This window comes from Arachis duranensis, chromosome 7 (assembly GCF_000817695.3).
Source record: "Arachis duranensis cultivar V14167 chromosome 7, aradu.V14167.gnm2.J7QH, whole genome shotgun sequence".
NCBI lineage: Eukaryota > Viridiplantae > Streptophyta > Magnoliopsida > Fabales > Fabaceae > Arachis > Arachis duranensis.
This window is the reverse complement of record NC_029778.3, coordinates 2,061,782-2,084,685: the sequence shown is the minus strand read 5'-3', so window position 1 is coordinate 2,084,685 and position 22,904 is coordinate 2,061,782. Positions and strand designations below refer to the sequence as shown.

Genomic DNA, 22,904 nt, shown 5'->3' with positions numbered 1-22,904 from the left:
CCCAGATCATCCATATTGAATCACCAAAAATATAACATAATGCGGAAGCGTACCTGAATTCATAAACATGAATTATGATTGGAAGAATTTGGATCTTGTGGTTCTTTCGATCTTACTCAACCAAAACCTTCTGTATTCCTAGGTGACCAAAACCTTCTGTATTCCTAGGCGGCTGAACTGCAACTCTTTTGATGGGGAAAGAGCAACAAAGGCGGCTTTGGTATATTGGGGACCAAAATCCTGAAGGTCTATTTATATTTGAGCATGGCACCCATTAAACCCTTAAGCCCAAATAAAATAGTATCTAAAGTCCAAAAGATAATATATCTAAAATCCAAAAAGATAATTATCTAAGGAACAAAAGATAATATCCGGTTTTATTCTCATTTAATTCCAAATCAAAAGTAATAATGACTTATTCAATTAGCATTTATAACAATAAATGAGATCATCATTATATAAGTCATTTAATTTGAAATAGCTTTTGGCAATGGAACCATAAAACTTATTGGCTCGTAAGACCAGTATCTCCAAACTTGATAGATTTTGGAGCCAATGGGGAAACGTATCTTCAAATTGATTATCACCGAGATTTAAATCCACAAGATTTATGGAATTGGACAAAGATTGCGGCAATAAACCTTTGAACTGGTTGCCATTGAGATTCAATGTTTCAAGTTGAAGATGCTTAAAAGTATCTGGTAAAGTTCCATGAAATTTGTTCATTTGTAGATCCAAATTCCTAAGGGATGAGCTATTGGCAAGGCACTGTGGAAATGTTCCTATGAATCTGTTGTGGGACAAGTTGATAACTTCCAAAGAGGATGCATTACAAAAGAAGGAAGAAATATCATCATCCATCGAGTTGAAGCTAAGATCAAGGTATTCACATTGATACCATGGGAATTGATGACCTATTGATGTGAACATGTTGTGTGAGAGTTTCAGATGAATTAATGAATGTATATCATGTATCCATTTGGGCACCTTTCCTTCAAGTTTATTACTGGACAATTCAAGAAATTCCAGTTGTGGAAATTTTCCTGAGAACTTTGACCAACCAATGATATTGTTAGAAAGTAACTGTAGTGCTTGCAAATTGGAAAAAGTGTAATTAATACTTGTTTCAGATTCTAGCAATAATGAATTGCAACCTGAAAGAGAAAGATACTCCAATTTTCGGAATTTAGAAAAGAGTGAAAAGTTGACAGTACTGCTCCAATTGTTTGACGACAAGCACAATCTAGTAAGATTAACAAGATGAAAAATTGATTCTGGAAAGTTTCCTTGGAGCTTATTGTCGCACAAGTACAGAGATTTTAAGTCATAAGATGTGATCTTACCATTTATGTGCCCTGTGAACTGATTTTTTGATAGATCCAAAGTTCTCAGATACTTAAGGGATAAAATTGATGACGGAATCGTCCCATTTAATAAGTTGTCTTCTAGGAATAATTGAGTGAGATTTGAAAAGGCTACTTGTTTGGGTAGTGGCCCCTCAATTCGATTAAAAGAACAATCTAATTGAGAGAGTTGAGTTAAGGTAAACAATGAAGATGGCAACTTTCCTTGGAATTTATTACCACTAAGAGAGAGAGAGTTTGCAAGTTGGTTAGCCTATCAAACACATTTGGAATTTGACCACTAAGCTCATTCCATGAAAGATCGAGGTGAGTGAGATGGTGAAGGTTTAAAAGTGATGACGGGATTGAACCGTTGAGTTTATTTCCCATCAAATTCAAGGAAGTGAGGTATGTTAGATTAAAGAATGATGAAGAGATAGGCCCTTGAATACCACAATCTGAAAGATCCAAGATACTAAGAAAACTGGTACAACTCAACTCGGAAAGATGGACTGACAATTTATTCGATTTTAGAATGAGGTGTTGAAGATTGGGTAAACAAAGTATGTCATTTGTCAAAGAACCCCTTATTTTAGTATAAGAAAGACTGAGAGTAATCAAAGTGGAAGACAAGTTGGCAATCAAAGACAAAGGATTTGGTGTTGAACCAATTGAGGACATATCTGTTTTATCCAATACAATCTCTCTCAAAGATGTGTTTTGCAGCAACCTCTTCCAAGTGGTTTCTTCCCACATTAAATCATCATTCCAAGAAAGATCAAGTGATTGTAATTCGGAAAGGTGTGAGATTTGAGAAGGAATTTCACCTTTGAATTGACAATGAGATAAATTCAAGTGTGTGAGACTCACAAACCCACCAAACAGAGATGGCGATTCAGAACCATAGATATAATTGTAACAAAAGGCTAAGTGTTTGGAGATGAGTAAGATGGAAAAGAGTGCTGTTAGGATGCATATTACCTGCAAGTCCACTGCAAGTGAGATCGAGGCCAATCACGTGACCAGACAGAGAGTGGCACGTGACGCCCATCCATAAGCAGCAATCTATCCCATTATCCCATGTCCTCATCTTTGGATAAACATGGGGGCAGAGATAAGCATAATAATCATCATCCTCATAAAAGGTAGTGTTAGTAAAGAGTTCGTTTTTGAAGTGAAGCAATGCAGAGGTCTCCTCTGGATGGCATGAATGAGAAGACAAACATGTCAAAAAGTGGAATAACATAAACATATGCACACACATCACCACTCTAACAAAATACCCCATTGATTATTATTATGCCACAACAAGCTAAGTCTTTATGTATTGCCTATTTTTTTACTTAAAACTGCAGAATGGTATGCCATTCATCAATCAAGACCCATCTATTTATAGCCGTCTAATTATATTGGAATTAATCTTATAGATAGACTTTATTTTATATTGTTCTTATATCATTAATCTCTGTTTAACTTAAGTACTACTTGACCATATATACACAGGATGGACGACTTAAATTTAGACTTTTAAATAAGGGTCATTACATTATAGACAAACATTTCTTTATATATACATCGTTTCATCATTATAAATAATATAATATGAACTTAATTAGAGGGTTAATTTTGTCAGTTAATATCAACTATTTTTTTTAATTCTAAATTTTAAATTTTAAATTCTATATCCTAAATTCTAATCATCAGAAATCTTAAATCTCTAAAAATAAAAGTTGAAAAAATAATTTTATAATAAAAAATGACTATTACTAATCACTTAAAAGAGACAAATGACAAATAATTTAGAGAGAGTTAAAAACATGACTAAAATATAATAATAGTTTTAATGTGCTTTCTAATGATAATTTTCTTGTATATTAATTATCCACAACTATATTTAATTATAAGAGGAGTACCTGGGACCAGCAACTTTTGAGATTTGTAGCCATCAAGTAGTCATCAATGATGTTTTTAATGGTATGAGATTTTATCCAATGATGTGGGATTACTCATTATTATTTTGCTGGTTATATGCTGACCAGAATTTAATAAAGTTACTGCTCCTTAGACTTTTTCTAATTATAATTTATAAATGTTAAGAAGAAAATTAAATTGAAAGTATTTTTCAGATCAAACAAAATAAATTGTGTTTTTTTAATATAATTATGGTTACCTATCAATATAGATTAAGATTAAATAATACTTATATTATTTTATTTATTTGCATTATCTCCCTAATCCTGATAGTCAAGCATGCTTTGACAAAAGGGTTGGAAAAATTGTACATTTAAAGACTTTGTAACAAGAACGTATTTGGTGGGATGAATTGATGGTATGATGTTGTGGTACAACTCTTGCTTATTGTAGTTACAGCTACTCTGCACTTTCCAACATGTTCTTATATAGGTTTTTGGTAACGGGTCATTGAAGTTATTGCATGGTATGTCCAAAATAATTTGCCCCTACAAGTTTTTAAGTTAGACATTACAACACATTATATGCCTTAAAAAAATAATTTTTTTATTTATTTCATTTTACAACAGATGTGTGTTATAAAGCTCTTGGCAATAGAACCATTAATAACCCAAACTAATAACTCAAGTAAGATTGAAAGCTGCACAATATGGTTTCTACTTCAACTTCGTAAGTGGTAACTAGCTAGAATAAATAAAAGGAAATGCCACAAAGGAACATATTATGAGAAAAAAAAAACCCTCCTTAATATGTTATTTCCAGTTTCATAACCGATTCATTTTGTTAATACGTTCACACCTTTTTTGTTACATTAATGGAGAGGACTGTTTTTTTAACAGTAGACGAAAAAGCATGATTTACTAAACACATTTTTCTATCAAAACTTTACAATGACAGAAGAATCATGAGCACCACTAATCAGATTGTAAACTAGTTGAATAAGGGGAGAAAACTATTTACTTTCACAATTTTGTTTGCAACATACTTATGAAACATACAACAATATAATTAATTAACAACTACATCCACAAGAGATAAAGAGTATATATTCTGTTATTTTTCACAAATCCATGCAAGTCTAATATTGATTTGTCTTATGCTTTCCCTTTCTCTCAACCAAAAACACCAAGTTAGAATCCAGCTTTACTGGCAAAACTGCTTCTTACTTTCCTTTTTTCTTGTTCAACTTCTCATTTCTGTAATGTACTAAACATGTCTTTGTATAGCAATTAGCATCTCTGCTTTCAGCTGATGGCTTAGTTTATTTTAAATAAAGAGATTAGTTAAGATATTAACAAGTCTGTGCTTGTTTAGGAGTTGGGACACTAAACATAGAATGAAGTGAAAGAGGTGGAAACTAAGTAGTGTGGAATTTGCATGAAAACAGAAAAATATAATATATAGGGGAGACAATTATATACTACTATAAAAGCATAATTTACTTGCAACATCATCATATAGAAGTAGCAACACACTTACACATTATAAAACAAGACTTGTAGACATTGAAAAAAAAAAGCGAAAAGAAAATTACAATCTCAAAACAAATGAAATATAAAAAGACACAACAGCAATAACCAACATCTGAAACAAATTTCCCATGCAACAATGAACTTGAGAGTGGCCCCAAGAACAAGAAGAAGTTGTGGCCATTAAGTTGTTCTTGCACGCCGATTTCCACGCCTCCTTCTTTTGATTCTTTTGCCTCCAAACATGATCACAAGCCATTGAGGCTTTCCAATTGAGAAAACACAGAATCCCAAGCCAATTGTCACGGCCCAAAATGAACAATGACCGGCGCTCAGGAAAATAGTCCCTTAGCAAGCCTAAACCGACTCAAATATAAACTGAATAAGAAAGTTATAAATATCTTACAAGTTCTAAAATAAATAGTTATATGTTTTTAACAAAAATAAAATAATTACAAATGGTTGGATCCTGCCTGTGACATATGGAGCATATACATCTAGAAACTCAACAAAGAATACGTACTCGTTGCAGATTGCTACTCTTGAATAAAAAGTCTCACATAGTCAATTATTTGTTCCTGAAAAATGTTTTAAAAAAAAAACGGGGTGAGTTTTACAACTCAGTGACTAGACAATACATTTATAATCGACATGAGACCATATAAACATTATTATCAAAGTAACTTTAATTAGAAAATAATAGTTGATAATAATAAGTGAATCAATAAGGGAGTTCTCATACAGAAATCAAATCAAAAGTCCACACATGGGCGGCTCCACCTCTATGGGTAGCCCTTTCCTCTTGTGTGTCCTAACAGAATAACAGATCTAACGTGTGGCCTACACGTTAGGCTAGCAACACTCCTGCTAGCTGGAGTCTGAGTCAGATGCATCTAAGTTAACGTCATAACCGCCGTTAACTACGGTTTTCTAATACGAGCCTCCCAAACCAATTCAAAACATATAATTTCAAATACAATAAATCTTTAATCTCTCAAATATACAAGGTATCGAATCAAATCAAACAGATAATACTTTCTTATTAGAAATATTTTCAAATCATACTTTTTCAATCATAAAAACATATTTCATAATTTAAAAATGAGTGCCAACAAATACTTTAATACTTCAAAAGTAGATATTCGAATAAAATCAATATTCTAAAATAAAATAAAGCTTTATCAAACATATATATAGTCTCATGTAAAATTTCTAATATATGAATTTCATAAGAATAATTATTCAACTATAATAAATCAATTATTATAATCAAATCAAAGTTCTTCAATAATAGTTTTATAAATATAATTAAAAACTCATATTAACATAAACCAAAAGCTTAACGGTTATAAATGTAAAGCCTACTCACAACGTGGTCCCAAGGGACCGAAGATACCCAACTCGGAGTGTCAAATTCAAAGTAAGGAGGATTGAAGTGAAATGGAACGAATGACCACAGAATTTGGACCGGAGTAGCGACAAGATGGAGCTGGCGATAGTTCTTGATGACGTCTTGGGATGCAATTCCACCAACCAAAGCAGCCACAGCAAGCTCTGCCGCACCAAATTGATACATTTCGTTGGTAAGATCCTCAGCCAATGCAACACCTTTGCGTCTCAAGTCACTTAGGAGGCCAATAGCTCTACTCTTCAATCATGGTATATCCTCATTAAATCACAGAGCCACCGAGAGACAGAGGAGGAGAGAGGAGTGAAAGGCAGAACAGAAGCAAGACGAGACACAGCGCCGCCGGGACTCCGATTTTGTGATGACTGACGAGATGAGACAGGGACAGGCGATGTGGGAGACCGACGACGAGAGGCAGCTCGCAGAGAAGAGAACTGGAGCGCGCCGCCCAGCCGCTGCGAACCGCGATTTGTGACACCACGAAACTGAGGCAAGGCTGCAGGCACATGCAGCACAGGGAACACCGAAATAGCGAAGATCGAGGAGTGAGGAAGGAGCTGAGCTGCTGAAGCTCATGGAGTCAGAGTCCGGGAAGGGACGAAGGGTTAGGACTTAGGTGGCTGTGGGGTGTGGGGTGTATGCGTAAGAGAGTGAGTGTTAGTGGGTTTAATTTGGGAAAATGGGGTTAGGGTTTGGTTTGGGAAAAAGAGGAGAAAGGGTATTTGAGGGATTTTACATTCTACCCTCCTTACAAAAATTTTCGCCCTCGAAAATTGATATAATCTGCAAGACTTTACATGGTTTCAGCACTTTACCAAACATGAGAAAGAAGTATAAAGAGGTGCAAAAGTTACAAGATAGGTTTCCGTTAAAAAGATGCGGTTGACATTCACCGACTCACATTCCCTTGACAGCTCTGATATACATAGCACTCTTCACTTCATTCGTCAATCTCCTCAAAATACAATCTTAATTCATACTCTCCTTGGTTCTGTAGTATATATCCATGGAAGCGACTAGTCTTATGTCATGTCTTAGAATTGCAACTTTACGAACTTCAGCATTGATAAGCTGTGTCCTAATGAACTAACGTATCGTTTGCTATTTGGGAGTTGAACGAGTTTACTCGAAAGGATTCAAAACTTGGGAAGAGAAGAACAAACCTCACAGATAGTGTTTGCACGAACGTGGAAGGATGCTTAAGATTGCAATTAAGCAATGCTGTATAGAAATAATTAAGTGCGCCAGAAAGAGTCAATCACATTTTAACAAGGAAATCTGAATCAAGAAACTTTAATAGTAACAATTGAAGAAAATATGGTATATTAGGTCAAAACAAATTCAGGTTGAATCAAATAAGTACAAAGTTCACAAAAAGAGGTTAACCAAAATCAATGGCTATTTTTACAAAGATTTAAAAGGATGATTAAGGACACGATCTGGCAAGAGAAGAATCAAATAAAAAAAAATTTTAAAGAAGATCTAGAACAAGAATTCCAAGAGAATACTAGAAGATATGATGTAACATAGTAAAGCAATTTCAAATTACATCAAGGAGTTACATAGTTCTCGTAAAGGAATGCAATGTCAGCACCTGTGTTGTCGAGAATATATGGTATAGCCAAAAGCACGATCAGATTGAGATATGCATAAGATGTAGCACATGAAATAAAATAATCAAATTTCATTTCAACAAGAATTGAAACAAGGAACTACCGATATGAAATATAGAAGAAGGAACGATACGTCAAATCACGTGGCACGATTATAGCGCATACTTCAACACAAACTATCTTAAGAAGAACACCTAATGTTCCCAAACATAACAATTACCATTACTTGGATAAAGAAACGAAGGAGTTTAGAAGAACTATTCCTTGCAGGTTATAAATTCTACCCCTTTGTATGCACCATACTCAATAATCATACCACAAGATGTGACAACGCTAGATAGAATATAGATTTTTTTTTTCCAACAAAACTAGAAAGCAAGCAAAACAATATCATCATAGCATAAAAGGTTTTAGGGCATAAGTAAATGTTGAAATCACCGAAAAAGCTTCACAATATTCTTCATCAACATCATCAAGACTCTAAAAATGCCAAAATGATGAGTATTGCAAATAATTAAAAAAGTAGATTAGAAAAAAAAAGGACATAGATGTTACACCCAAAATTAGAAACTAGTATATAAAAAATGGTATCACCTGAAAATTTCTACTTTTAAACATCAACAACAATAACAAAACAAAATACTCAAACACAATCAATCAAAGTATAGTAATAAAGAAAATATTTAAAACGAGCAAAGGTAGCATAAAAAATAAATAAATAAATGAACCAACTAAAAATAGGAAACACATGAAATGAAAAGAAAATATTGACAATTTTATGCCTCCACACTCAAGCTATGATCAATCTATACCCATAATTTTTCAGGTCAACAAGTTATAATGAAATAACTCAAGATTAAACCCATTGACTCAAAATGAACCCATCGGTTTCTTTAGTGTTTAGACATCCACAATCTTCATACATTGCAAAAAGCACCAAAGTTGTCATAAAATTAAAAAATCAATTTTTTTTAAAATGCCTACTTTATAATATTCCGTGAATATAATAAGGAGAAAAACTCATAGAAAGAATTTGTTCAACTTTAAGGAATTAGATATCCAATCTTTTCCATCTGAAATCACCAGAAATTCTTTCCAATATCTAAGACCTACAATCTCAATCTCACGAACCCAGAAAAATAATCTCACCAAATCTCTGAGAATAATGACAATAGTTGAGAACAGAGGAATTTTCAAAAAAAAGCAAGGGTTAAGAAAATTTTCGAGTTTCAAATCTTAGCCAAAAAGCAAAGTTCATCACCAAAAGAATAAAAGACAAATATCACCAAAACAAATAAAATTATAAGAGCTGATTCTAACACACCCTCATCCATACATAAACAAAATTTTTGTCATGATAATACACATAAAATAGGTTGTTTGAGCTACCCTTTAGTAAGGCATTCGCGTCTAAATGTAATCCACTGTTGCAACAATAAAATCAAAGTATAGCACAGAATTATTAAAAGACACAGACACAGACACATCAGATGTGGTGTGCACTTCTAAAATCAGACCAATAAAATTATTTCGACTTTCAATTTCAACATAATGAATATGATCATAAAAATTTACTTGAAAGTACGAAGTCATTTCGACATGATCACGAAAAAGTTTCTTAATCTAACTAATGATAAACTTAAAAAAGTATAAATGTAGGTAATAGAAAGCCTTTTGATATTTACTTCCATCTAAATAATATGGAAAGGATCCCATTGAATAGATGGAAAATCGTGTGAACTAATAAAACAATATATGTAAGCATCCAAAAATTAAATAATTTCTCTCCTTGTTCCTCAATTTAAGTCTCGGGCAAGTTAGCTCTCTTTTTTTTTTTTTCAAGCACATTAACGAATAACAGTTCATACTTATATATAATCAAAAGGTAGGAACGTGTATGGATTTAGGAACAATGTCTTTCTTTTTTTCTTTTTTTTTTGCACCTACTCCCAAAGAGAACTTGAAACACGCTATTTTGGAATTGACCATATTTCTATCAATCTGTTTTTCCTTGTTTGTGTACGAAACCATTTTTCTTGAACACATTTCAGATATATAACTCCATAAACATCAAACTAGTAAGGAGAAAACAAAATAATGTTCAATCAGGACCATGCATAGTAGAAGCATACAATTAGAAGCAATCATCTAAAATTCAAATAACCCCTTATTCAATCTAGCCACACAAATTGTTCCTAAAAACCCAGTAACTGCTGAATATACTCCTTAATTTGTTGTCATCATTTCAAAAGCCTTAACCTCTCCATTCAAGTATCATATATTTCATAGAAAATTCTTGAAATAACTAACTTCTTTCACAAACATCACATTTCACAAAATTATCAGAATTCAGCAACAATAGAAAAATCATAAAACATAATCACAATAATTCCGTGACAGAAAAACCATGTCCAACAGCACAATACTATAATAAAACCAGATCATCATATTAGAAAATTCAAACAAACTTCTAAATCGAAAAGATCTTCGATCCATCTAAGTAGTCACCCAAATAATTCTCTATACCTAAACAGATAAAATCACCAGTTCGCCAAACAACAATAACACTCCATTATATGTTCATCACAGAGTTCTTCTCCTTGAAAAATTGAATAACAGTTTTCAAAATTCTTAATTTGAAAGAAAGGATCACAAGCAACTCAAAATTTAGTCATAATTTCAAAGATTATCAACATAAAAAGAAAAATTCAGATGTCGCTTATCAAGCCCAAAACAAAGCATCTCGTTTAGTAATTCAATGAATTCATGCAATCCAAAATTTCAAATACAGTTCTATAAAGGAATTAGATAGTAATTCACAGCAAACACCGATCGGATCTTCTAAGTAATTTATGAAATATTGACATCAGGAATCATAGAGAACAACACAAAGACGAAAAAGATTAAAGCATGCATTCACAAAATCGGGAAAGATTAGAACTAACTACAAGACAGGAATCGCGAACCGGAACCGAAACTGAAACTATTGAAAAAACACGTTTGAGGAAAATCTAGCAAAGGATAGGGCAAGATTGGGTACAAAAGGACAAGAGTAGCAAGAAGCCAAGAACTGGTAGAGGACAGATGATCATAGTAATCAGAAGACAATAATGACATAGAGAACAAAGAGGACATTCCTATAGGCCTTTGATAGTACCACAATTTGTACAAATAGGCGCGCTTCTATTTATACAATTGTGATCCTACCATAGGACACTTGCTCCATATTACACAGATTAAACCTAAGCTCTGATACCACTTTGTCACGGCCCAAAATGAACAATGACCGGCGCTCAGGAAAATAGTCCCTTAGCAAGCCTAAACCGACTCAAATATAAGTTGAATAAGAAAGTTATAAATATCTTACAAGTTCTAAAATAAATAGTTATATGTTTTTAACAAAAATAAAATAATTACAAATGGTTGGATCCTGCCTGTGACATATGGAGCATATACATCTAGGAACTCAACAAAGAATACGTACTCGTTGCAGATTGCTACTCTTGAATAAAAAGTCTCACATAGTCAATTATTTGTTCCTGAAAAATGTTTTTAAAAAAAAACGGGGTGAGTTTTACAACTCAGTGACTAGACAATACATTTATAATCGACATGAGACCATATAAACATTATTATCAAAGTAACTTTAATTAGAAAATAATAGTTGATAATAATAAGTGAATCAATAAGGGAGTTCTCATACAGAAATCAAATCAAAAGTCCACACATGGGCGGCTCCACCTCTATGGGTAGCCCTTTCCTCTTGTGTGTCCTAACAGAATAACAGATCTAACGTGTGGCCTACACGTTAGGCTAGCAACACTCCTGCTAGCTGGAGTCTGAGTCAGATGCATCTAAGTTAACGTCATAACCGCCGTTAACTACGGTTTTCTAATACGAATCTCCCAAACCAATTCAAAACATATAATTTCAAATACAATAAATCTTTAATCTCTCAAATATACAAGGTATCGAATCAAATCAAACAGATAATACTTTCTTATTAGAAATATTTTCAAATCATACTTTTTCAATCATAAAAACATATTTCATAATTTAAAAATGAGTGCCAACAAATACTTTAATACTTCAAAAGTAGATATTCGAATAAAATCAATATTCTAAAATAAAATAAAGCTTTATCAAACATATATATAGTCTCATGTAAAATTTCTAATATATGAATTTCATAAGAATAATTATTCAACTATAATAAATCAATTATTATAATCAAATCAAAGTTCTTCAATAATAGTTTTATAAATATAATTAAAAACTCATAATAATATAAACCAAAAGCTTAACGGTTATAAATGTAAAGCCTACTCACAACGTGGTCCCAAGGGACCGAAGATACCCAACTCGGAGTGTCAAATTCAAAGTAAGGAGGATTGAAGTGAAATGGAACGAATGACCACAGAATTTGGACCGGAGTAGCGACAAGATGGAGCTGGCGATAGTTCTTGATGACGTCTTGGGATGCAATTCCACCAACCAAAGCAGCCACAGCAAGCTCTGCCGCACCAAATTGATACATTTCGTTGGTAAGATCCTCGGCCAATGCAACACCTTTGCGTCTCAAGTCACTTAGGAGGCCAATAGCTCTACTCTTCAATCATGGTATATCCTCATTAATTCACAGAGCCACCGAGAGACAGAGGAGGAGAGAGGAGTGAAAGACAGAACAGAAGCAAGACGAGACACAGCACCGCCGGGACTCCGATTTTGTGATGACTGACGAGATGAGACAGGGACAGGCGATGTGGGAGACCGACGACGAGAGGCAGCTCACAGAGAAGAGAACTGGAGCGCGCCGCCCAGCCGCTGCAAACCGCGATTTGTGACGCCACGAAACTGAAGCAAGGCCGCAGGCACATGCAGCACAGGGAACACCGAAATAGCGAAGATCGAGGAGTGAAGAAGGAGCTGAGCTGCTGAAGCTCATGGAGTCAGAGTCCGGGAAGGGACGAAGGGTTAGGACTTAGGTGGCTGTGGGGTGTGGAGTGTGGGGTGTATGCGTAAGAGAGTGAGTGTTAGTGGGTTTAATTTGGGAAAATGGGGTTAGGGTTTGGTTTGGGAAAAAGAGGAGAAAGGGTATTTGAGGGATTTTACATTCTACCCTCCTTACAAAAATTTTTGTCCTCGAAAATTGATATAATCTGCAAGACTTTACATGGTTTCAGCACTTTACCAAACATGAGAAAGAAGTATAAAGAGGTGCAAAAGTTACAAGATAGGTTTCCGTTAAAAAGATGCGGTTGACATTCACCGACTCACATTCCCTTGACAGCTTAGATATACATAGCACTCTTCACTTCATTCGTCAATCTCCTCAAAATACAATCTTAATTCATACTCTCCTTGGTTCTGTAGTATATATCCATGGAAGCGACTAGTCTTATGTCATGTCTTAGAATTGCAACTTTACGAACTTCAGCATTGATAAGCTGTGTCCTAATGAACTAACGTATCGTTTGCTATCTGGGAGTTGAACGAGTTTACTCGAAAGGATTCAAAACTTAGGAAGAGAAGAGCAAACCTCACAGATGGTGTTCGCATGAACGTGGAAGGATGCTTAAGATTTCAATTAAGCAATGATGTACAGAAATAATGAAGTGTCCCAGAAAAAGAGTCAAATGAATCTTAACGAAAAATCCGAATCAAGAAATTTTGATAGAAACAATAATAGAAAGGATAGTGCATTAGGTCAAAACAAGTTTAACTGTTTAAGTGGAATCAAAGAAATAAAAGGTTCACCAAAAGAAGGTAACCAAAGTCAATGACAATTTTTTTTACAAAGATTTAAGTGGGTGATTGGGGACACGATAAGGCAAGAAAAGAATCAAATAAAAAACTTTTTCAAAGAAGGTCTGGAACAAGAATTCGAGAATACTAGAAGATATGAAGTATCATAGTAAAGCAAGTTCAGATTACATCAAGGAGTTACATAATTCACGTAAAGGAATGCAACGTCAACACCTATGTTGTCGAAAATCTATGGAATAGCCAAAAGTACAATAAGATCGAGATATGCATAAGATGTAGGACATGAAACAAAATAATCAAATTTCATTTCAACAAGAATTAAAACAAAGAACTCCCAATATGAAATATAACAGAATGAACGATACATCAAATTACGTAGCACGATTATAGCGCATACTTCCACACAAATCATCCTAAGAAGAACACCTAACATACCCAAACTTAACGATTACCATTGCTTAAATAAAAGAAACGAAAGAGTTTAGAAGAACTATTTCTCGCAGGTTATAATTTCTGGTCCTCCATAGATGTGACATCGCTAGATAGAATATAGATTTTTTTTTCCAACAAAACTAGAAAGTGAACAAAACAAAACAGAGTCCAATATTCGAATAAAATCAATATTCTAAAATAAAATAAAGCTTTATCAAACATATATATAGTCTCATGTAAAATTTCTAATATATGAATTTCATAAGAATAATTATTCAACTATAATAAATCAATTATTATAATCAAATCAAAGTTCTTCAATAATAGTTTTATAAATATAATTAAAAACTCATATTAACATAAACCAAAAGCTTAACGGTTATAAATGTAAAGCCTACTCACAACGTGGTCCCAAGGGACCGAAGATACCCAACTCGGAGTGTCAAATTCAAAGTAAGGAGGATTGAAGTGAAATGGAACGAATGACCACAGAATTTGGACCGGAGTAGCGACAAGATGGAGCTGGCGATAGTTCTTGATGACGTCTTGGGATGCAATTCCACCAACCAAAGCAGCCACAGCAAGCTCTGCCGCACCAAATTGATACATTTCGTTGGTAAGATCCTCAGCCAATGCAACACCTTTGCGTCTCAAGTCACTTAGGAGGCCAATAGCTCTACTCTTCAATCATGGTATATCCTCATTAAATCACAGAGCCACCGAGAGACAGAGGAGGAGAGAGGAGTGAAAGGCAGAACAGAAGCAAGACGAGACACAGCGCCGCCGGGACTCCGATTTTGTGATGACTGACGAGATGAGACAGGGACAGGCGATGTGGGAGACCGACGACGAGAGGCAGCTCGCAGAGAAGAGAACTGGAGCGCGCCGCCCAGCCGCTGCGAACCGCGATTTGTGACACCACGAAACTGAGGCAAGGCTGCAGGCACATGCAGCACAGGGAACACCGAAATAGCGAAGATCGAGGAGTGAGGAAGGAGCTGAGCTGCTGAAGCTCATGGAGTCAGAGTCCGGGAAGGGACGAAGGGTTAGGACTTAGGTGGTTGTGGGGTGTGGGGTGTGGGGTGTATGCGTAAGAGAGTGAGTGTTAGTGGGTTTAATTTGGGAAAATGGGGTTAGGGTTTGGTTTGGGAAAAAGAGGAGAAAGGGTATTTGAGGGATTTTACACCAATTCCAAGCACCATTCCAAATGCATATCCTATTGCCACTGGTTTCCAACCAAACCCAAATTTGTCTTCAGCCACAGAAGGTGGATCTTGTTGCAAAGAGACATTGTTATTGCATTGAATTGACAATGGCCATCCACATAGCCCCATATTTCCCTCATAGGAATCGTTTGAAAATGATTCAAACTGTTTTCCTCTGGGTATTGGTCCCACCAATTGATTTTGGGAAAGATTTAAGACTTCAAGAAAGTTTAGATTTGTCAATTCAGTAGGAATATCTCCAATAAGCATATTTGAGGAGAGATCCAATGATTCCAGATTTGTCAGATTTCCCAAAGAGCGGGGAATATGACCAACAAGTCTGTTATCTGAAAGGTTGAGGTCTCTGAGTCCTTGAAGCTCTCCAATAACATCTGGAATCTCTCCTTCAAATTTGTTTCCTGACAAATCTATATTTACAAAGTCTCTGGGAATTTTTGCATAAGGGGTATTGGTTCCTTTAATTGTTGCAGTTATAGAATCATGATATTCTGGTTGAATTCTGCCTTCTCCAGAAATACCAGCACCAGTTTGAATATAATAACTCCAATTATGCTCTTTATCACCAGGAATCTTCATGGCTTGAAAATTTTTTATGTATGATTTCGGTAATGAGCCACTAAAGTTGTTGCTTGATATGTCAAAAATAATCAAACTTGAAAACATCTTTTCAGATTTCAACTCGGCAATAGGACCGTGCAACTTATTGCCTCTTAAGACCAGTATTTTCAAATTTAATAGATTCTGAAGCCAATTGGGAAATGTATCCTCAAATTGATTGTTTCCAAGATTCAAATCCACAAGCTCTGTGCAATTGGACAAAGATTTCGGCAATAAACCTTCAAACTGGTTGCCATTGAGATTCAGTGTTACAAGAACAAGATGCTTAAAAGTATCTGGCAAAGTGCCATGAAGTTTGTTCATTTGTATATCCAAAGCCAAAGGCAATGAGATATTGACCAAACATTGTGGAAATGTTCCAGTGAAATTGTTGTGGGACAAGTTGATGTTACGCAAATTAGTTTCATTGCAAAAGAAGGAAGAAATGTCATCAACCATTGAGTTGAAACTAAGATCAAGGAATTCAAGTCTATGCCATGGGAATAGACCTATTGATGTGAAGGAGTTGTGTGAGAGATTCAAATGAAGTAATGAATCCATGTCCTGTATCCATTTGGGCACTTTCCCATCAAGTTTATTATTGGATAATTCAAGATACTCAATGTGTGGAAAGACTCCATAGAATGTTGAATGACCAATAATATTGTTTGAAAGCAACTTTAGTGTCCGCAAATTGGAGAAAGTGTAATTAACACTTGTCTCAGAATTTAGCAACAATGAATTGCAACCTGAAAGGGAAAGATGCACCAAGTTTTGAAGCTTAGAAAATAGTGGGAAGTGAAGAGTACCGCTCCAACTACTGTGTGATAACAAGCACAAATCTGTAAGGTTTACAAGATCAAATATCGATTCTGGAATATTTCCATGGAGCTCATTGTTGCACAAGTCAAGATACTCCAAAGAATAAGATTTAATTTCATTTATATGGCCTGTGAATCGATTATCTGATAGATCCAAATATCTCAAAGACTTGAAGGATAAAACCCACCAAGGAATTGTCCCATTTAAGAGGTTGTCATTTAGGATTAACTGGGTGAGATTTGAAAAGGCTGCTTTGTCGGGTAGTGGTCCCACAATTTTATTGTAAGAACAATCCAACACAGAGAGTTGAGTTAATGTAAACAATGAGGGTGGCAACTTCCTTCCAAAATAGTTACTTTGAAGAAGGAGAGTTTGCAAGTTGGTTAGCCTATCAAACACATTTGGAATTTGTCCACCAAGCCTATTCGATGAAAGATCCAAGTAAGTAAGATGATGAAGGTTTGAAAATGATGAAGGGATTGAACCTTTGAGTCTGTTCCCTGAAAGATCTAAATGAGTGAGATGCTGAAGGTTTGAAAGTGATGACGGGATTGAACCGTTTAAGTTACTTTCTACCAAATTCAAGGAAGTGAGGTATGTCAGATTTGAGAATGATGAAGGAATAGGCCCTTGGAAATAACATCTAGAAAGATCCAAAAATCTAAGAGAAGTGGTACAATTCAAGTTTAGAACATGGATTTGAATGCCTTCATGGCCAACCCCTGGAGGGCTACTTAGACTGAGGTATTGAAGATTGGGTAAACAGAGCATGTCACTAGTCACATACCCGTTTATCGAAGTATAATCAAGACTAAGAGTAACCAAAGTAGAAGACAAGTTGGCGATCAAAGAGAAAGGATTTGGTGTTGGACCAATTAAAGTCATGTCGGTTTTATCCAATACAATCTCAGATAAAGCTGTTGCGTTTTGCAACATTCTCTTCCAAGTGCTTTCTTTCCACTCTAAATCATGATTCCAAGAGAGATCAAGTGATTGTAATTTGTAAAGGTGTGAGATTTGGAAAGGAACATCACCATAGATATAATTGTAAGCAAGGCTAAGTGTTTGGAGATGAATAAGGTGGAAAAGAGTGCTGTTAGGATGGATATTACCTACAAGTCCACTGCAACTGAGATCGAGACCAATCACGTGACCAGACAGAGAGTGGCACGTGACACCCATCCATGAGCAGCAATTTGTCCCATTCCCCCACGTACTCATCTTTGGATAAACATGGGGGCAGAGATCAACATAATCACGATCATACTCATAAAAGGCAGTGTCAGTAATGAGTTCTGTCTTGAAGTGAAGCAATGCAGAGGTCTCCTCTGAATGGCATGAATGAGAAGACAAACATGTAAAAAAATGGAATAACATAAACATATGCACACACATCACCACTCTAACAAAATACCCCATTGATTATTACTATGCCTTATTATGCCACAACAAACTAAGTGTTTATGGTATTGGTATTGGTATGCCATTCATCAATCAAGACCTATCTATTTATAGCCATCTAATTATTTGGAATTAATCTTATGGGCTTTATTATTAGTCTCATATCATCATAATTAAGCTTTGCTCGTATCATTAATCTGTGTTTAACTTAAGTACTTAACCGTATACAGGATGGACGACTTAAATTTAGACTTCCAAATAAGGGTCATTTGGAAAGTATATATGGGTGCCCTATAATTTGACTATTTCTTTCATTTTCGGTCATTACATTGACACAATATAATAGATATTATAATATGGGAAGTTCCATGGTTGGTTTTAGTGACTAAGATGGCATAAATTTAGACTTATGCCACTCTTAACCACCAAAATCAATCCCACCATAAAATTTTCTTATAATATATGTATTATAACATATGGATATCTATATATATTCAATACAATAAAATCAACTATAAATAGAAAGATTATGTCATTTAAGTTATTACTCATTGACGTGCTATGCCTAATTTATTTTGTCAGATTTGGCAAATTTGTATAATAATTTGTATGTCATAAATTTGTCTATAAATAGGCTATGAAATACTTTATGGTATACATCAAATACAAAGCAAACCAAAGTGTATTTTGTATTTGTAAAGAGTGATTAATATAATGACTATATTATTATAAAGAGTGTATGATATATAAATTCAAGTATATTTAGTGATACTATATTGATAATAAATTTCTTGTTCTCTCTACATAATTTTGTATCTACTTCTCTTCTATCATCATCATCATTATCATACAACAATAGTAGACAAAACATTTCTTTATATATACACTATCGTTCCATTATTATCAATAATATAATATGAGTTTAATTAGTGAGTTACTTTTTTCAGTTAATATTAACTTTTTTTATTTTAAATTTTATATTCTAATTTTTAATCATAAAAAAGTTAAAAATAATTTCACAATAAAAAAATTAACTAATATTAATCGCTTAAAAATTAATTTCATGTAATTTTTGATATAGTATACGCCAAACACTATTCTAAATGAGCTTTAATTTTTGTTTGTCCAACACTTCAACAACATTACATCATCTCAAGTCTTCCCCATTCCGCAAGCAATTCATGTAAGATTTGTGATTAACAAAATAATAATGCAAAAACTAATGTCACGACGGTGGATACCTTTAGAAAAATGTCGCTTGGTTAGTGAAGAGAATGTTGGGCTATCATGGGAAATTTTTGACGGAAATTTTGAAGAAAAATCAAGTGAAATAATATAAGATGAGAAGACATTATATCTAACTCAAAATCTTAAGGTAATAAGTTAACGAGTCTCTCATCTTATAAACTCTCCACTTTTTTAATTTTTTTTATTTGAAATTAATTTCATACACTTTTCACACTAACATTAACAGAAAATGCATGGGATAATCGAGAAACAAAGTCCAAAGTCAAAAGAAAGTAGAACCTAAGTCATGCAAGCAGACACAAGGGAAGGTGTTGTAGAAGAAATGTCCATTGACTTTGAAGATTTTCTAACGTCTTTGCTGGGATATATATAAAATGAAATGTAATTTAGTTTTATTAAAAATTTTAGAGATAATAAATAATTATTTAATTAGAATGCATGCACTATAATTATTTTTTCTTCTTCTAATAATTGATGACATTTGATAGAGATTGAATTATTTTATTAGTCTTTATATAATTTATTTAAATTTGTATTAAAGGTCACTATATATATATATATACTTTAAAAAAAAAAATTAATTGAAACCTACACTGATTTTAAATTTGTTATTAGATGAAATTTTTAGGAGAACAATCATCTAAATTTAAATGATTTGTTCATTCTTATTATTTCAAAACTAAAATGAAAAAAAAAAAAGAAATGTTTAGAAGGAATATAATGTGATCATAATTAAGCAATTTCACTTAACCCATCTCTTGCATACATTGTTTGTCTCAGATCTTTCTCTAGCTGTGTTGCTAATTTTTGCCATTAATTATTGAAGTAAAAGAAAAATAATAATATACTTTGCAATCTAGCTAACATCAAATTAACAATTAAGAGTTACATTTTTTATTAGTTGTTTTATATTTAGTCATAATTAAGTAATAGTGACTTAATTTTAAAAGTTATCTCACAAGAATAAAGACTAATAAATTTATATTCTTAATGATTTAAATTTAATAAATTTTAGGGGGAAAAAAACTCTTTTACATGATGAAATCAGTCTTGTTAAAATTAATTATTTAAATAAAAAAAATGCTCCTTCCATTTTTAAATATAAATTTTCCTTAGCTTGACTGACCAAGCGTCTTTTGTCCATGAATTCACGTTAATAGTTTATATGTAAATGATTGGAAATTAGGAAATAGCGTCGTGGATGGGTGTTGAAAAGTCTTTGAATATAATGGAATCAATTAATCAAACGAGAAAGAAGAGTTGGAGTGACTTGTGAGTTGTGAAAGTTCTTATATGGAATGAGAGTATCAATTCAATACAATTTGTTTTGAAAAAATAACACAGGATTTGTTATTAAAGGGAAATGAAATCATTTATGATAAAAATTAGTTTTAATGCAATTTTTCTTATATTGTAATTATCTACTACAATATTTAATTATGTAATAAGGAAGTTATATATTGGAAATATTCTTTGAACCAAACAAAATAAATTGTGAATTTTTTTGTATTGTTATTGTTATCTGTTAATATATTATCAAATTAATAAAAACATTATAAGAGTAGTGATATATATCAAATTATTATAGTAAAAAGTCTACATATTTTTTTATTACGTTTTTTTTACAATAAGTAGAGTAGTGATAAATATAATTACCCAATATACTTGGAAGTAATGTATAATTATTTTAAAAGGAGATTTTTTATGTAAATAAATAAAAAATATTTTATTTCTCAAATATATTATTTATAGTATTTTTACCAAAATTCATCGTATGTCTTATTTTATTTACACTGTAAATAAATAAAACCGTTACATAACATAATTGACATTTACATACCGGGTGCATGTAAATATTTTTTATGAATTTTGATAAAAATACTATAAATAGTATATTTTGATAAATAAAATATTTTTTTATTTATTTAAAACTAATCCTTTTAAAAGTCATAAGAGTTAATTAAATTTTTCTTTTTGGAGTAGTATACTAGATATTATTGTATAAATAATATTATTATTATATTTATTTATATTAGCTCCCCAATCCCCGTAATCAAGCAGTCAAGCATGCAGTGAGGAAAGGGTTGGAAAAACTGTAATAACGTTGTATTTGCTGGGATGAATTGATCTGATCCTATTGCAATAAGATATATATAAAAAAAATTAGATTAAATATTTAAATTGGTGTTCAATGATTTTAAATTTCAAATTTTACTTTTAAATTTTAAATTTTATTATTTTAAATATTTTTTATAATTATTCTCATTGGTTAAATTGGTCTTTTTGTACTTTAAACAAAAATCTAATATTTGTATTGGATAAATAAATTTTTAGTAAATTTTATTATACAATAATTAAATCCTAAAAAAATATTATTATAACATAAATTAGTCTCTGACAGCAAAGAATCAATTCGGTTTGAGATTTTTTAAGATGATAAAAATTTATTAAAAATTATGAAATTAAACTTGGAAATTTAAATATTTACTCTGATAAAAAAAATAAACTTAGAATTTCAGCTTTACAATGGGTTACTGCATGCATAAGGCGGGATTTAAATTTTTATTACTTACTTAACCAGACAAGTAAACTAACAACTCAATCAACTCAAGTTAATTTTTTTTTTTATTGCAACAGATATAACTTGTAAACTTATATAAAGCTCTTAGCATAGAAGTATAGAACTATTAAAAGCCCAAAAATACAGTGTCGAGTAAGGGTGTTTAAGATCCGTCCCGACTCAAATTTAAGGCATATTTTATCGGGTTTGGATTTTCATTTTTTACCCGGTGTCATATGTTGGGTCGGGTTTGGGTTTTACTTTAAGTCACTTAGCCCGGTTCAAAATTATTTTTTACAATAAAATATATATATGAGTTAATTAATAATGTTATATGTTAATTTAATTTAATCTAATTTTTTTCGGATCACTTCATGTTGAATCAAAATAGATCTATTACCCTTTTAAAATTAAGTCTGAGTCTACTTAAACTCAATCAGCCATAAAACAAGCCTAGCGTCAAGTAACATACCAATGCCTATGTGAAAAAATAGAAAAAGCAAAGTCATGTTTTTGCTTTTAAAGTCAACAAAGGTTGCGCTGCTTAGTAGTCAGGTACCAGATTCGATGGTTCCAAAACATTTAGATTATTAAAGAGTCTCATCACAAATTTTAAGTTCTTTTAATAATTGCTAAACAATCTTTTTCCAATTTTAATTACAAATTAACTCTATATATTTTATTTAATTATAAAAATTATTTTTTATTTTATAAATTATTATTTTATTATTTATCTATTATATTTATTGATGGTTTCAGTGGCTAAGAGAAAGGGGGTTGAATCTTAGCCCCTTTTTTTTGCTTGCTAACACTTGCTGGACTTAGAAGAGACTTTTCTGTTTTATCTCGTCCCTAGCCACGAGACATTTTCATTTTGTCTCGTCACTTGACACGAGACAATTTTGATTTTTTATCTGAACAATAAAAACAGAATTGAGGTAGGAAGAAAGTGAGAAGATTACACCCAGATATATCCTGGTTCAGCTGCTAAGTGCAGTGCAGCCTACATCCAGTCTCCATCACAACAATGATGGAATTTCACTATAAT

The 22,904-nt window shown here is 32.8% G+C and overlaps 2 protein-coding genes across 2 annotated transcripts in view; both read right to left on the bottom strand.

Annotated features, from left to right (window-relative positions):
* The window catches only part of LOC107496262 (receptor-like protein 54), a 103,136-nt gene that overhangs the window by 58,447 nt on the left and 21,785 nt on the right, over positions 1-22,904 (bottom strand). The window lies entirely within an intron of this gene.
* LOC107496256 (receptor like protein 22-like) lies at positions 4,745-18,052 on the bottom strand. Its single transcript, XM_052251852.1, has 2 exons — positions 15,194-18,052; positions 4,745-5,084 (listed from the first exon to the last, which is right to left on the bottom strand). The coding sequence occupies exons 1-2, from the start codon at positions 18,040-18,042 to the stop codon at positions 4,967-4,969; spliced, it is 2,967 nt and encodes a 988-aa protein (XP_052107812.1). The 5' UTR covers positions 18,043-18,052; the 3' UTR covers positions 4,745-4,966.